Source organism: Semicossyphus pulcher, unplaced genomic scaffold (genome assembly GCF_022749685.1).
Source record: "Semicossyphus pulcher isolate SPU_LCO1_2020_fin unplaced genomic scaffold, fSemPul1.0.p SCAF_14, whole genome shotgun sequence".
Taxonomy (NCBI): domain Eukaryota; kingdom Metazoa; phylum Chordata; class Actinopteri; order Labriformes; family Labridae; genus Semicossyphus; species Semicossyphus pulcher.
In genome coordinates this window covers 7,386,305-7,399,636 of record NW_027211648.1, presented here as the reverse complement: position 1 = coordinate 7,399,636, position 13,332 = coordinate 7,386,305, and the positions used below count along the sequence as shown (strand labels likewise).

The 13,332-nt window shown below is 39.6% G+C and overlaps 1 protein-coding gene across 1 annotated transcript; it reads right to left on the bottom strand.

The window, feature by feature from the left end:
• Positions 1-517: 517 nt before the first annotated feature.
• On the bottom strand, positions 518-13,310 carry slc5a6b (solute carrier family 5 member 6). The gene is made up of 17 exons (XM_069661621.1): positions 13,274-13,310; positions 13,070-13,132; positions 11,123-11,588; positions 10,955-11,020; positions 9,636-9,687; positions 9,481-9,548; positions 9,112-9,266; positions 8,812-8,952; positions 7,286-7,415; positions 6,875-6,963; positions 5,358-5,470; positions 5,192-5,262; positions 5,022-5,108; positions 3,268-3,440; positions 3,081-3,187; positions 2,866-2,987; positions 518-1,157 (listed from the first exon to the last, which is right to left on the bottom strand). Exons 3-17 carry the CDS (start codon positions 11,468-11,470, stop codon positions 1,017-1,019), a joined length of 1,863 nt encoding a protein of 620 aa, XP_069517722.1. The 5' UTR covers positions 11,471-11,588; positions 13,070-13,132; positions 13,274-13,310; the 3' UTR covers positions 518-1,016.
• Between the last annotated feature and the right edge of the window lie 22 nt (positions 13,311-13,332).

The following is a 13,332-nucleotide window of genomic DNA, read 5'->3' as shown; positions in this document are numbered from 1 at the left end:
TAGGCTCCAGCCCCCCGCGACCCTGAACAGGATAAGCGGTATAAATAATGGATGGATGAAATGATCTTTCAGTTAAAGCTGCTGTGACGAATTTTCAGTTTGTGTTGATTTTGGCGCCCCCTGTGGACAAAGCCGTACCTCTTATCTCTTTGCTGATTTTGTCCTCTACATGCTTAAGTGGTTTTAACAAAAAATCTCCTCCTGCTTTCTTTAAGTCACATGTATCACTCACTTTAAATTTTGCAATGGAAAATGTAAACAAAGGCAGCGTGCAGTTAATCGCTTCTTCTGACACCGACCTCTCGCCAGCAGTTTCAGGCATTAAAAATAACTATACAGAAATAATCAGTCTTGTCGCTGATGGTCTGGTTTGCTTTGGTAGCTCATATCGAGTAATCAGAATTAATTTCAGTCTGTTTCACAACCTGTGAAAAACTCCTCACAGGAGCTTTAAGGGAGATGAAATTAGAGGACAAAACAATGCAAAAAGTTTAAGTAAAAAATCTTTAATCCTCTTAGAAAAAGTGTTTTTCTTTTCAGCTGTTACACAGACAAATTCTGTTTCATATTCTTAAAAGTGAGGCACTTTAATCCCCTCATATCACAACCATTGGTACAGCTGCAGTAGTGACAAACAATAGTCAAGTATCGTTTTTATATGCCTAAGTATAAAGGCATATAAATGCACAAGTATATACAGGCGTTTTAATAACAGTGTAGTGCAGTTTGAATATGAGTCAGTCGTCATACACCGGTTGAGTGAAGCTATAACAGGCTCAGCTGCACTCAGGTCTGTTCTTGAGGACATCAATTTCAGTAGATTAAAAACAACATTCAGTTTTGATTGACCGTTTCAACTTTGACCTCGCTGCAGCATTTTACAGTGCAAACTTATGTTACATTATGTCTTCATCACAAAGCAAAGGCAACAACATAAGAAATAGAAATGCTTCTATAATCTGTGCTTTGTGTGAAGACCTTCAAACCGTTTTCCAGTCAGATAGGAAACTGTGATGTCACACACCTGTTTCAAACTCCACAAAAGGTGCGGGAGGAAGAAAAGTGTCTGCCTCTCCTTGTGATTGTTCGTCCTCCTGCTGGGAGACTAATCCGTTGCTTTCTTTGTGGTGTGGAGGCTGAATTTGTTGTGTTGAGACCTATGAGAAAAATAAAAAGATCACTCAAGGTTAAATAGGTAAGATAAAGTTACTTTTATATTTAACTACTCATAACCACATGTTTCTTCAAACTTAAACTTATGTTTTACAAATGGAACTTGATTTTACACATTGTGAGTGCTCTAACTTTTTAGGTTCGTCCGATGGTTATTCATTGCATGTATTTTATTTTAATCTTTTAATTTTAATGGTATTTTTAGTTTTAGTTTTCTACCTTATACCTGATTCTGATTGGCTAATTACGGCATTTCGAGGTCTGCTATTTCTCAGCAACAGACCGTTGCTATGAAGAACAGACCGTTGCTAGGGATGCGGCTCTAATCACACAATCCGGAGGACTAACTAATCATTTCAATCCGCTGAAAGAAGTCCCGTAAATTTGACATCAGTCTATTTACACAGGGAAAAAACAAAACAGACGAAAACAGTGGATAGAAAGCAATAACGGTTAAACGAAACAAAAACTGAAGCTACAACAGAGACGTCTACAAAACTGAAGACGGCACATGAAGTAAACATTAAACAGAACACAGTGCGGGATACGACGGTGGAAAATGTCAACAGACTCTGACAACCTCTATCAGGTGCTGTGCTGATTCCTGCGGTCCTGTTCACCGTATCTTACTTCACCATCAGAGGAAATGTTTTCATTTAACGTTAGTAAAAACAGGTTAGCTCATTTTAACCTGAGTAAAAACAGCTAGCTTAGCTCATTTTAACGTGAGTAAAAACAGCTAGCTTAGCTCATTTTAATGCGAGTAAAAACAGGTTAGCTCATTTTAATGTGAGCAAAAACAGCTAGCTTAGCTCATTTTAACGTGAGTAAAACAGCTAGCTTAGCTCATTTTAATGTGAGCAAAAACAGCTAGCTTAGCTCATTTTAACGTGAGTAAAACAGCTAGCTTAGCTCATTTTAAGGCGAGTAAAAACAGGTTAGCTAATTTTAATGTGAGTAAAAACAGCTAGCATAGCTCATTTTAAAGTGAGTAAAAACAGCTAGCTTAGTTCATTTTAACGCGAGTAAAAACAGCTAGCTTAGCTCATTTTAACACGAGTAAAAACAGTTAGCTTAGCTCATTTTAACGCGAGTAAAAACAGCTAGCTTAGCCCATTTTAACGTGAGTAAAACAGCTAGCTTAGCTCATTTTAATGTGAGCAAAAACAGCTAGCTTAGCTCATTTTAACGTGAGTAAAACAGCTAGCTTAGCTCATTTTAAGGCGAGTAAAAACAGCTAGCTTAGTTCATTTTAACGTGAGTAAAAAGCTTAGCTCATTTTAATATGAGTAATATTAGCTAGGTAACCGTATTTTAATATGAGTAAAAACAGCTAGGCTCGCTTATTTTCAGAATGCTTGAATTAACCGTTGCTATGGACGCAGCTCTCACTGTGAGTGTAACAAAGTATTTTTAAACGGAAATGTAATACATTTGAAGTTAGTAAAATAATTTCCAAATCAATATTTTGTGTCAAATAATTGATTTCGTAAGTAGATAGCCTTGTAATAAGCGGGATTATGTATAGTGAGCAGGTTGTTATTGCGGAGGAACTCCTTCAAGGTGAGACAAAACCTGATAAGGATGATAAGGAACTGATCTCAACTTCACTAATGTCTCTACCTTATTATCAGTCAATATTGTGTTTTCAAATATGTAGCTCATTCTGTAACAAGAGCTCATTTTACTTACCGTCTGTCCCAGAGGAGTCACACAGCAGAGCTTCTTTTTTAGGTGTTCAGGTAGAAAACAAAGCAGTTTCCCAAACAAGGGATAGATGGTACCTGGTGTCGCATCTTCTTCTCTCATAGGGCCTACATAGAAAAAGTATATAATCATTTTAGAGTTGATTGTTAAGAAAAGATGTGGATTATAGACAGCCTGTTTACATGTAAGAACTCTCCTACCTGTGATAAAGCTGATGATCAGGCCTGTCAGAATGACCGAGCAGCAGCTGAATGCACTGTACCACATGTAGGACAACGAATAAAACCTCTTCAGCCCTGACGGTCGGCTAAAGAGCAAACAGAGACGATTAAATTGTGAAATGATGGCAGTCAGAACCAAACACACAGTGCTGTCTGTGCCTGATACCTCAGAGTGACGTTGCTGAGTGCGCTCTGAATAGCAGCGGTCGTGTTGTCCGACAGCAGGACGGCTCTGCATGTTGGTGGCAGCGGTCTCGTGCCGGAGCTACGGGTCACGGTGCTCCCGATGCCGACCCAGAAAGACAAAGACAGACCCGCTCCAAGACCTGCCAACGCTCCCTGGTGACAACAGGAAAACAGACAAGATCTTAACTATCTAAGGGCATGATGACTACTTTTCTTGACCTGCAGGCTTTTTGTTTATAACTTTTATCTGTGAACAAACAGTAACACCAGTTTGTAACGATGGGAATAGGCTGCTGTGAACGCCAGGTTTCACACAGTTTTTCTACACGCTACACTTTGTGACATCGCAAAGTGCAGCCTCAGCAGGCTTTGGAGAGAGCTGGCCAATCAGAAGAAGGCTGGCTTGTCGGGGCGGGGTTTCTTAAAGAGACAGAGCTGACTGAGTCGTTTCAGGCAGAGGCTGTATGAGGGAGTTTTTTTAACTGTACATTAAGCTAAGCTACTCTACAGGTAGAACAGAGTGAAATATGAAGCTTGAAATTAGCATAAGACCCCTCCTTTAAAAACCTCTCATCTCGGTTGTTTTTTTTTTAAAGTTAAAGTACATGTATTATTTCATTTGTGGAGACAAATCATACGTAACAATATTCTGGGCACCATCCCATGTAGTTTGCTTGCTCGCTGCATGTTAGGAAGAGGTGTAAGATAAGATAAGATTTTATTACCTTTATTGCTGACTTAATTTGCTTGTTACAGCAGGTCAATAGTCAGAATAACAGGAAGGAGTAATCAAGTAAGGAGTTGTTTCTTATGTGGGATTCAAGATCCAAAACAAGGCTGAAAATAACTATAACAATTGTAAAACTGTTACAGTTACGATTACTTCAGCCTTTATCATTACTCTGCTTCTCTCGTTAATTTATTTATTTATTTATTTTGCTAATCTTCACCCTAGTCTACCAGTATTATTGGCATTGTAACCATAAGTATGTGTCTGTTTTTGTTCATGTAACAAGGACATATGTTGTTGTAACAAGAACATATGTTGTTGTTTCTCTCTTTGCCTGTCTCTATCCTGCATCTCCTTCTATCCCATGTTCGGCCCATCCAGTCGAGGCAGACGGCTGTTCGACATGAGTCTGGTTCTGCTCGAGGTGTTGTGTTAAAAGGAAGTTTTTCTGCCAATGTGCCGAATATTGCTAAGTGCAAAGTACTTTAAATAACAAAGAGTCGGTCTAGACCTGCTCTTTTTGTAAAGTGTCTCGAGATAACTCTGGGTATGATTTGGCGCTATACAAATACAATTTGATTGATTGATTGATTTGATAATTTCAGGGTTCACAAAATAATTCATCCCTCCTTTACAAAAACAAATATAAAGACTGGAGAAGACAGGATTTAGGTTAAATTTTAGCTGAATTTCCAAGAAAAATGAAATAAAAAAATGCAAATTCATGTTTTTCTGCATCAAGATTAATAATTAATCTGTTCTCTGGGGCCACAAGTAGACACTTCTCCCTCTTTCTCACTGCATTTTAAGACGTTAGCCAAAATGTTAGTAACAACTGCTGTAAAGACTTCAAGCTAAAACATTTAAAAAATGTTTACAGTGAGAAATGAAAGTTGACAAGTTGGTTTTATGTTCCTGAAATATTTGTGTTTTAATTCTAGTTTATGCTACAATTTTATTTCAAAAAGAGTTTAACAAATAAATATATCAAATGTTAAACTTACGGTGGAGTTGGCCCAGGGGAAGAACATGCCGAGACAAAACAGACCGAGAATGGGACCACCAACCATCCCGAAGATTTTCAAAGCCATCTGCAGCTCAAACAGTATAAACAGTCAGCGCAAACGTTGAGAGAAACGTTGGTTATTATTTAATCACACAATCTGCTGCTTACCTGCAGGACTGAGTCCCCCATCAGGTGAGTGAGATAGGCCATGGCCAGACACAGCAGCCCATAGGACATGGCTGATTAAGGAGACATGAGTTAAAGCTTTAGAACAAACAAACATTATTATTGTTTTAACATGTAGATGCTGGATTTTAAACTTCAGAGAGCTAACCTAGGACTTTGGACAGCAGGGTTGCTCTTGCTTCTGTCATGGCGGGAAAATGTGGTTTGATGAGGTCTTCCATCGTCACAGTGGCCAAAGAGTTAAAAGCAGAGGAGATGGTGCTGAAAGACATAAAATAAAATATCATTACTTCCATCTTTAAAATACAAGAAGTAACATTCAAATGTAAATAAATTGTTCGCCTTTGGAACTCGCAGCGTACAGGAAGGAAATAAAAGGGTTCTGAAAAGCTTCAAAATAAAAGCACGGCTCAGTTGGTTTAACAAGATAACCAGGACTGTTTAATTTTATGTATTGCAGTCAAGATTTATGGCAGGTTAAATCCTTAGATACCAGTTTATTAAGTTCACCTAGCTAACACTAATGTAGCCTAATACAACAGTGTTCACTTCAAAAGTGTATGATGCTCATTTCTTTGCCGAAACTGTTTAAAAGGTGGATTTTTAACGACTATTATTTTGGTGTATATAGTCTATGACGCTTGTATAAGACTGCGTTTGTGCCTAATCAATCTCTGAACCCATCAGCTATAGTCAAACAACGATATATACTCTGGGAGCAATGCCCCTCCAGATATTTCTGGATTTCTGTTATGTCTTGGTTCGGAGGAGCGCCCGTTCATCCGTTTCTGGTGAGTCTCAGTTTCACTGTAAATAGTAAGTTACATAGAGGCATCACTCTGGCTGACTATAGTGGTGCGAGGCTGAAAAAGAAACCGTTTTTCTTGTGATCTACTTTAATTAACGGGTCTGAAATTTCAACATCATGATGCAGATTAGTAAAAAGTCAAAATGCAAGCTTTGTCAGGTCTGTCCTCAAGAGGAGAAGAAAACTACTTTTAAAATGCTCGTTTGTCGAACGGAGGTCTGCTCAATCGTTTCTGATGCATTCGAGGAAGTCGGGAAATCTAAACACTGATCTGGTTTCGTGACACAGCATCAAGCAAATTTGTCTCACGGTGGATTTTTGATCTATAACGGATTGTTAGCTGAACTTGCTGCAGAAGCTAAATCGTTGTCAGATGGGAGCCGGGATGTCATTACGGCGCATTACGTTCCGTCTGCTTTTGCTCTCCACACGGACTGTTTTCCCTGCAAACTCCGCAGCCTGCTGATACGTGATTGGTCAATACTACTCGGACTACAAACGTGCTACAAACAAAAACACTTCCCGTACTAAACTCTGGTCGCATGCCCGTCTGAAAGTTGAACTGAATTGAATTAGAATTGTAAGTTCAGGGCTAAAAAATTATCATCACAGAACAAAAAAAGTGGTGAAAAGTACTTACTTGTACTATGCTTAGTGTAACTACCAGAAACAGCCTCATAACTAATAACATAACACTTAAGTCCTACAACAAATATTTACTCTGTGGTTTTAACCAGGTTTAGCCCTGTCACTGACATCTGTGACCACTAACAACATGCAAAGGGGATTAACTAAGCATGATGGTTTGGGTATTAATGTGTTGACTGATAAACGTGCTGAAACCAACTCCTCCGTACCTGAGAGCTGCACTGAACAAACACGCAACAAACAGTCCAGGAAGTCCAGGCAGACCCTGCAGCATGTCCATCACAAAGTATATCACCATCTGTGGAACAGGACACATTGTAAAATACATTTCCTGAAACCTTCAAATTAGTTTGCATACATCTATTTACCAACAGATGCAAAATACAAATCTGATGACGTGCAGCGTGGCAGAGGGACCTAAAATATGCAAATACTCCTGCAGCTCACTGTGCCCTGCAGGTTTATTTATATAACTCAGAATGAACTCAGCTTTTACCTTTATACTTCTCACTTGACATCAAAATGCATAAAAAATAGACAGAAAAAAATGATGCCCCCGTTTATAACATAGAGCAGGTGATTCAGCTGATAACAACATTAAAGGGGAGACTGAAACTCACAGCATCCTGTGAAGAGGCGGCCAGCTTGTCAGAGTGATCCTCTCCGCAGTAACGTGCAAACATGACCAGTCCCATCACACAGCTCAGAGCCAGAGCCAGCTGCAGGGAGGGAAACACCATGTAGCAGGACCTGCAGAGAGGGAGGAACACCGTAAACATTTCTGACGTCTTCTTTTTGGATAGTTTCCGGACTTTTTAGGCAACATCTCCTGTAAGGAGAATTTAAACTTTCAGTTTGTGTCGTTTTTAGCGCCCCCTGTGGACAAAGAAATATCTAATATCTCTTTGCCGTCTTGTCATCTACAGGTGTAGAAGTGTTTTCTGGTGAATAATGTCATCCTGCTTTCTTTTAACATTTAAACATATCACTCATAGAGGATCTTTGCTGTGGAAGAAGTCAACGAAGGCAGTTTCTCCCATGTGATGTTAATCTCCTGGTTGTCACTGTTGGTCTTGCTTGCTTTTGTAGGTCAGATAGATGCATCAGTATTAATTTCATAACTCACAGAAGCGTGAACAATCATTACTGGGGTGGTTTGCATTGAACTTCCTAGAGATCAAATTAATATTTGAAAGTAAAATAAGTTGAATGTTTTTTCCTAAATATCTATACATGTATGCTTATGCTAAAAATGTGACTTCACAGTGAAACAAGACCAGAACCCGATCAGACTGTCAGGTTGTAAAGTATGGAGCCAAATAAAGGTCAAAAAGATTTTGAGCTCGCAAAATAATGTTCACAAAAACACAGTCTGCAGATGTATTTCATGTGTCGTGTGCATTTGAAAAAAAAAAATTTCCACTTTGAGATTTCACAAAGTCTGAGCTACAGACGCACAAATTTCCTATGTGCATGTGTGAACCTGAAGTCACAACCTACGAGTTACGAGCACTAATTTTGACCCTTTCTTTACATTATCTTTGAACCACATAAACGATATGCTAGCAGCTCTTTGTGAGGTACGTAGACACAGCTGTACTTTGAACTAGGTGCTAACATTGCATGTTGTCACAAGGAAACCGCTAAAGTGCTAATGTTTAGCAAGGGGTCAGCCCTACAAATGGGTCTGTATGTGACTGAATGAGTGACGGTACTTTCACAGCCGTAGAGAGAGAGAGTCGCAACATCACAATGGCGGATCATGGAGCATATTTGACCTCCATTGACGCGACTCTCTGTCTATACGGCTCTGGATAATTTGTTTGGGGAGTAGGCGGGGCTGCCCGTCCACTATCCTCACCTACATCCGCAGCCGAACCTGCTTTCAAACACGTTATCATCAGCCTCACAAGGACAGTCCTTGTTACACATTGCCCACAAAAGCGCACATTGACATGATGCGGTCAGCCACATACAAGTGTTAGCATGCTAACTTTGCATATTAGTACAAAGTATCAACACAACGTTCTGATGAGGTTGTTGGGAATATGAGTCATAAGAAAAGTATTGAAGAAGTGAATATTTTGACCCTAATGGTGGCCAGATGAAAAACCAGGGGAGTTCAGTATGTGATCAGTCTGTGTACCTGACAGCCTCCTTCTCTGTGCGTGAGCTGAGATATCTTTGGACCTGAGCCTGGTTCACTCCGTACAGGGACAGCATGAGGAAGACCCCTCCAACCCCAAGAGTCCAGAAGGTGTGTCTCACTGTAGGATCTGGATTTAGGCTGACCACACGCAGGAAACAAACAGTAATGAGACAATACTTAAAAACGTACACTTACTTTAATCTAAGGAATATCTCCATGGCGTAAACTTTGAAGCATTTCTCTCCACATTCATCACTGATGCTGGTCGTTCTCCCACAAACTACAGTACGGACTCACTCGAGAGCAGCGATGCGGTTTCCTTCCGAGACTTTCCTCCAGACTTCAGACACTCCTCCGGTCTGCTGCACCCCCACCACGATGACAGCCAGCTGCCCTGCAAACATCACCACAGTCTGAAAGACGTCCGTCCAGATGACAGCCTTCAAACCTCCCTGTCAGGAACAGACGACACACGTGGGAAGAAGTCAGATGTAGATGTGTACATGCAGATATATTCTTAATTAAGATATGGTCCCATCTTTTATATTATCCCTTTATATTAATGCATGCTCTCCTTAAAATATGGACTTCTCAACAAATTGTAACTATATAGAACTTTGAAGTAACGTTAATTTAGGCTGTATGAAAATCATCTCTAAAACTCACTATTGTTGTGTATAATGTGCACACTAGTCCAGTGGCCAGCACTGCTCCCCATAGTTCAAATCCAGTAACTGAAAGAAAACACAAACACATTGAACCACAGACATCATCGATTCAAAATCACTGGATCAGAGAAAAAACACATGAACTTTTCGTACCTGCATTTAGTGCAAAGGCAGGAGTATAAACACAAACTCCCATATAGATAACCTGCAGAAAAGTAGAAGACAAATTAGAGACTTTCCACCTGATTCAATGTGAATACAATAAAGATCATGAGAGCAATAAATAGGCGCAGCTTTGGTATTTTTTAGGGGTTCTTATAAGGTATCCAATTCATAAGTAACATGGCTATAATTAGCTTATTAAAGATTATTTGCTTTCCTACTGAGAGTTAAATGTGGTTGACACCAATCTCATGTCTGTAGGCTGAATATGAAGCTATAGCCAGCAGCTGTTTAGCTTAGCTTAGCTTAGCATGACACAGGAAACAGCTATCCTGGCTCTATCTAAAGCTAATTGCCTGTCCTGCATAAATGCTGCAGTGAACAGTAAAAGATTTGTCATTTTACACTTTAGTTTTTGTGCAGAATAAACTAATAAGATATAATATAATTCTGCAAGTGTTTTTTAGGCGTGCTGGCATGTGGATCCAATGACTGTATATATAGATGGACGACGTGTCTCCATCTGCTCTCATTGTATGAAATTGAAGCCAAAATACCCCCCATGACAAACGCTGCCATCTTGCGATGGTGACGTCATATGGAGCCAGAGCTTCACAATAGAGATCGGCGGGTGGTCGCCCTTTCTCCTCCACTCTGCTAATCCAGAACAGAGCAGGAGCCGTATTTGTCAGCAGAGCTGTCAATCATCCTTTTTACAGCATCAAATAACTAATTAAAAATAAACTTGTCAGAAAAATGAACACTTGGACTTAAATCAGCATGATAAGAACTAACTATAATGGCAGAAACCATGTTGACATTTATTTGACGTGTATTTTGATTTTACAGTTTGACTCATGTCCCATCTGTTAACATTGAGGAGGCGGGCTTTATGAGCTATACTGCAGCCAGTCAGCAGGGGGCGATAGAGAGGGTTTGGCTTCACTTTTAGGGAGCTGTCATGTCGTCCATCTTTTTATACAGTCTGTGGGTGGATCTAGTCCGTTTTGACCCGTTTGAAGTCTCAGTTCTAAGCTAAGGTAACTGCTGGCTGGCTTTGGCTTAAATCGCGTAAAAGCATGAGTGGTATCATTATTTTCATCCAACTGTCATAAATAAAAATATTATGTCAGGCAAAGAGTCCCAACAATCCTTTTTGTTCTGATTTTATATCTGGGAATAAGACAGCACTCGTATCAGATCAGTATTCTGTATCAGCAGATACTCGGAGCTTAGATAGTGGAATTAGTTATTGAGAGAGAACAGACAGATAGGTGCGTTAGTATGTGAAGTCTAAGTGTTGCACCCACCGTCTGAAAGATGAAGGTCAAAGTTCCACAGATACGCACTGCTTTGCTGAAGCGCAGTTCAAGATACTGTGAAACAAAACAACATGAAAACTGTCATGAAGGAAACTCACCATAGATTTGAAACTTATCCAATTCAAATGTAAAAGATAGTAAAAACATCCATCATACCTGGTAGGCGCTAGAGAGCCGCAGTCTGTACAACACTGGAATGAAAACATGAGCAGGAATGAGGAGGCCCAGAATGTAGGCACAGCCGATGAACCAGTACTGAGTACCGTGAGTGTAGATTTCCGCTGGTACGCCTATAATCGCCACAGCGGACTGGAATGAGGCGATGAGCGACAGGGAGACAGGAAGACAGCTCATGCTCCTGTCGGCCATCAAGAACTCCTGTGTGGTGCGCTGACGTCCACCTGAGAGGGCGTGGTACAGCCCGATGCATATTGAGGCAGCGAGCAACACCGCGAATATCACATAGTCTATAACCGTGAAGTGCTTCTGGTCGGACGGGTCCATGATGATTGTCTTTGAGTCTCGGCTGCAGGTGCAGAGGGTTTAGTTCTCCTGCAGACACACATTCAGACGGATGGGAAGCGTCTTTGTCCACACCCATCAGTCAGGAGAGTCCAGCAGCCTTGAAGGAAGTACAAGAAATTGAAAACATTGATTAAAGTATTTCTCTGTGTGTAAGAGAGTGCACCTCTCTGAAAAGCTGTTGCCTCCTGCAAAATGCTTTGTCCAATCCATTTAAATCATAAAGAAATTGGTTTGCCTGAGGAGCGCATAAATAAAAGATACACCCCCATACCCTTCCCTCATGCCCTGGTGTCCCGGAGCTGTTTTTAATATTTCTGTATGTTTCTCAGTGTGTGTGGAAACTAATCAAGGCCTCACAACTGCTGTGTCAACTTTCCCCTGCTTGTGTCTGCTGATCCAAAAATACCTACTACTAGTTTGGAAATGGGAGGTGCTCTGCTACTCTGCCATCTGCTACCATTGTGTATACTGCATCATAAAGACAAACAGCAGCATCCAATCTCAATGTTGTTTTTGAAGGTCAAAAGCAACAAATGGGACTAGATTTTAAAAGTACTGCCAATCATCTGAGTGATTATTTTGAAGTCCTTTAATCCAAAGTTATGGTTCTTTGTCATAGCCCCTGTGGGAATCTAAGAGAATAGTTAGGTTTACATAATTTCTTAGCAGAATGCAAAACATTTGCAGATTCCAGCTTTCAAATTGTGATGATTTGCTGCTTTTCTGTGTCTCAGGTCAAAATAATCTCATGACAAATAAAATCCTTGGGTTTTGGATGGTTATTTGGAAAGAACAAACTATTTGAAAATTTCACATTTGACTATTTTATACAGTAAAAGATTAGTCAACAATATTATCGACAGATTAATCCATAATGAAAATAATCAATATTATTATGACTTAAACTTATCGTATTTCCTGCAAGAAGGCCTGTAACTAAAGATAATTTCCCTTGTTGATAAATCAAGTGATTATTTCTTCGATCGTGGCCTTATAATCAGTATTTTAAACATCACAAAATAGTGAAAAAAGCGCCTCGTAACTTTTCAACATCCTAATTTGATATCACCATATGTCTTGTTTAGTCTGATAAAATCTCTAAGATACTTAGATTACAGTAATATTAAACTTACAAAACCAGCAAATCTTCATATTTGACAAACTGGAATGAAAGAATGATTGCCATTTCTACTTTGAAAAACTAAATCATTAATAACAGCACAAAGTCCAATAAGGCCTCTATAAACAAACTGATAAGACCGTGACATAGGAAGGAATACTAAAGCAATATTAAAGTGACTTTAACTTAAGTTGAAGAAACTGCTGTTGTAACTTTAGCTATATTAGTTACTAATAACTAACAGTGCTACTCCTCTGCTGATTCAAATGTGGACTGCGTTGGCAAAATCAATCAAATTCACCCAGTGACCCACAAATCTCTGTCAACAGCTGCTTAACCAGACTGAATATGTGCAGACACGAAGAGAAGTATAAGTCAAAGAAAAAAGTATCACATGTCTACACATTTAGTATGGCGAGAAAGATATGAACAAACAAAATAACCTTACACAGACTCACCTTTACATGCCTGAATTCTTGACATCCGGGTGAGACTAACTGTCAATGGCACCATACTGCTTACTAAGACATTCAAGAGCGTGAGATTAGTAAAAAACCACAACTTGTTTTAATATCGTTATGACTAAAAAAGAAGTTAATTCATAGGGGGGATTGTCTAGATGAATTCCTCTGCTGTGTCAATAAAGTGTAAGAATAACCTACCTTCTGGCTTATCTCTCGGTACATTGCGCCATGTGATCACAAATTGTTTTGAATTCACT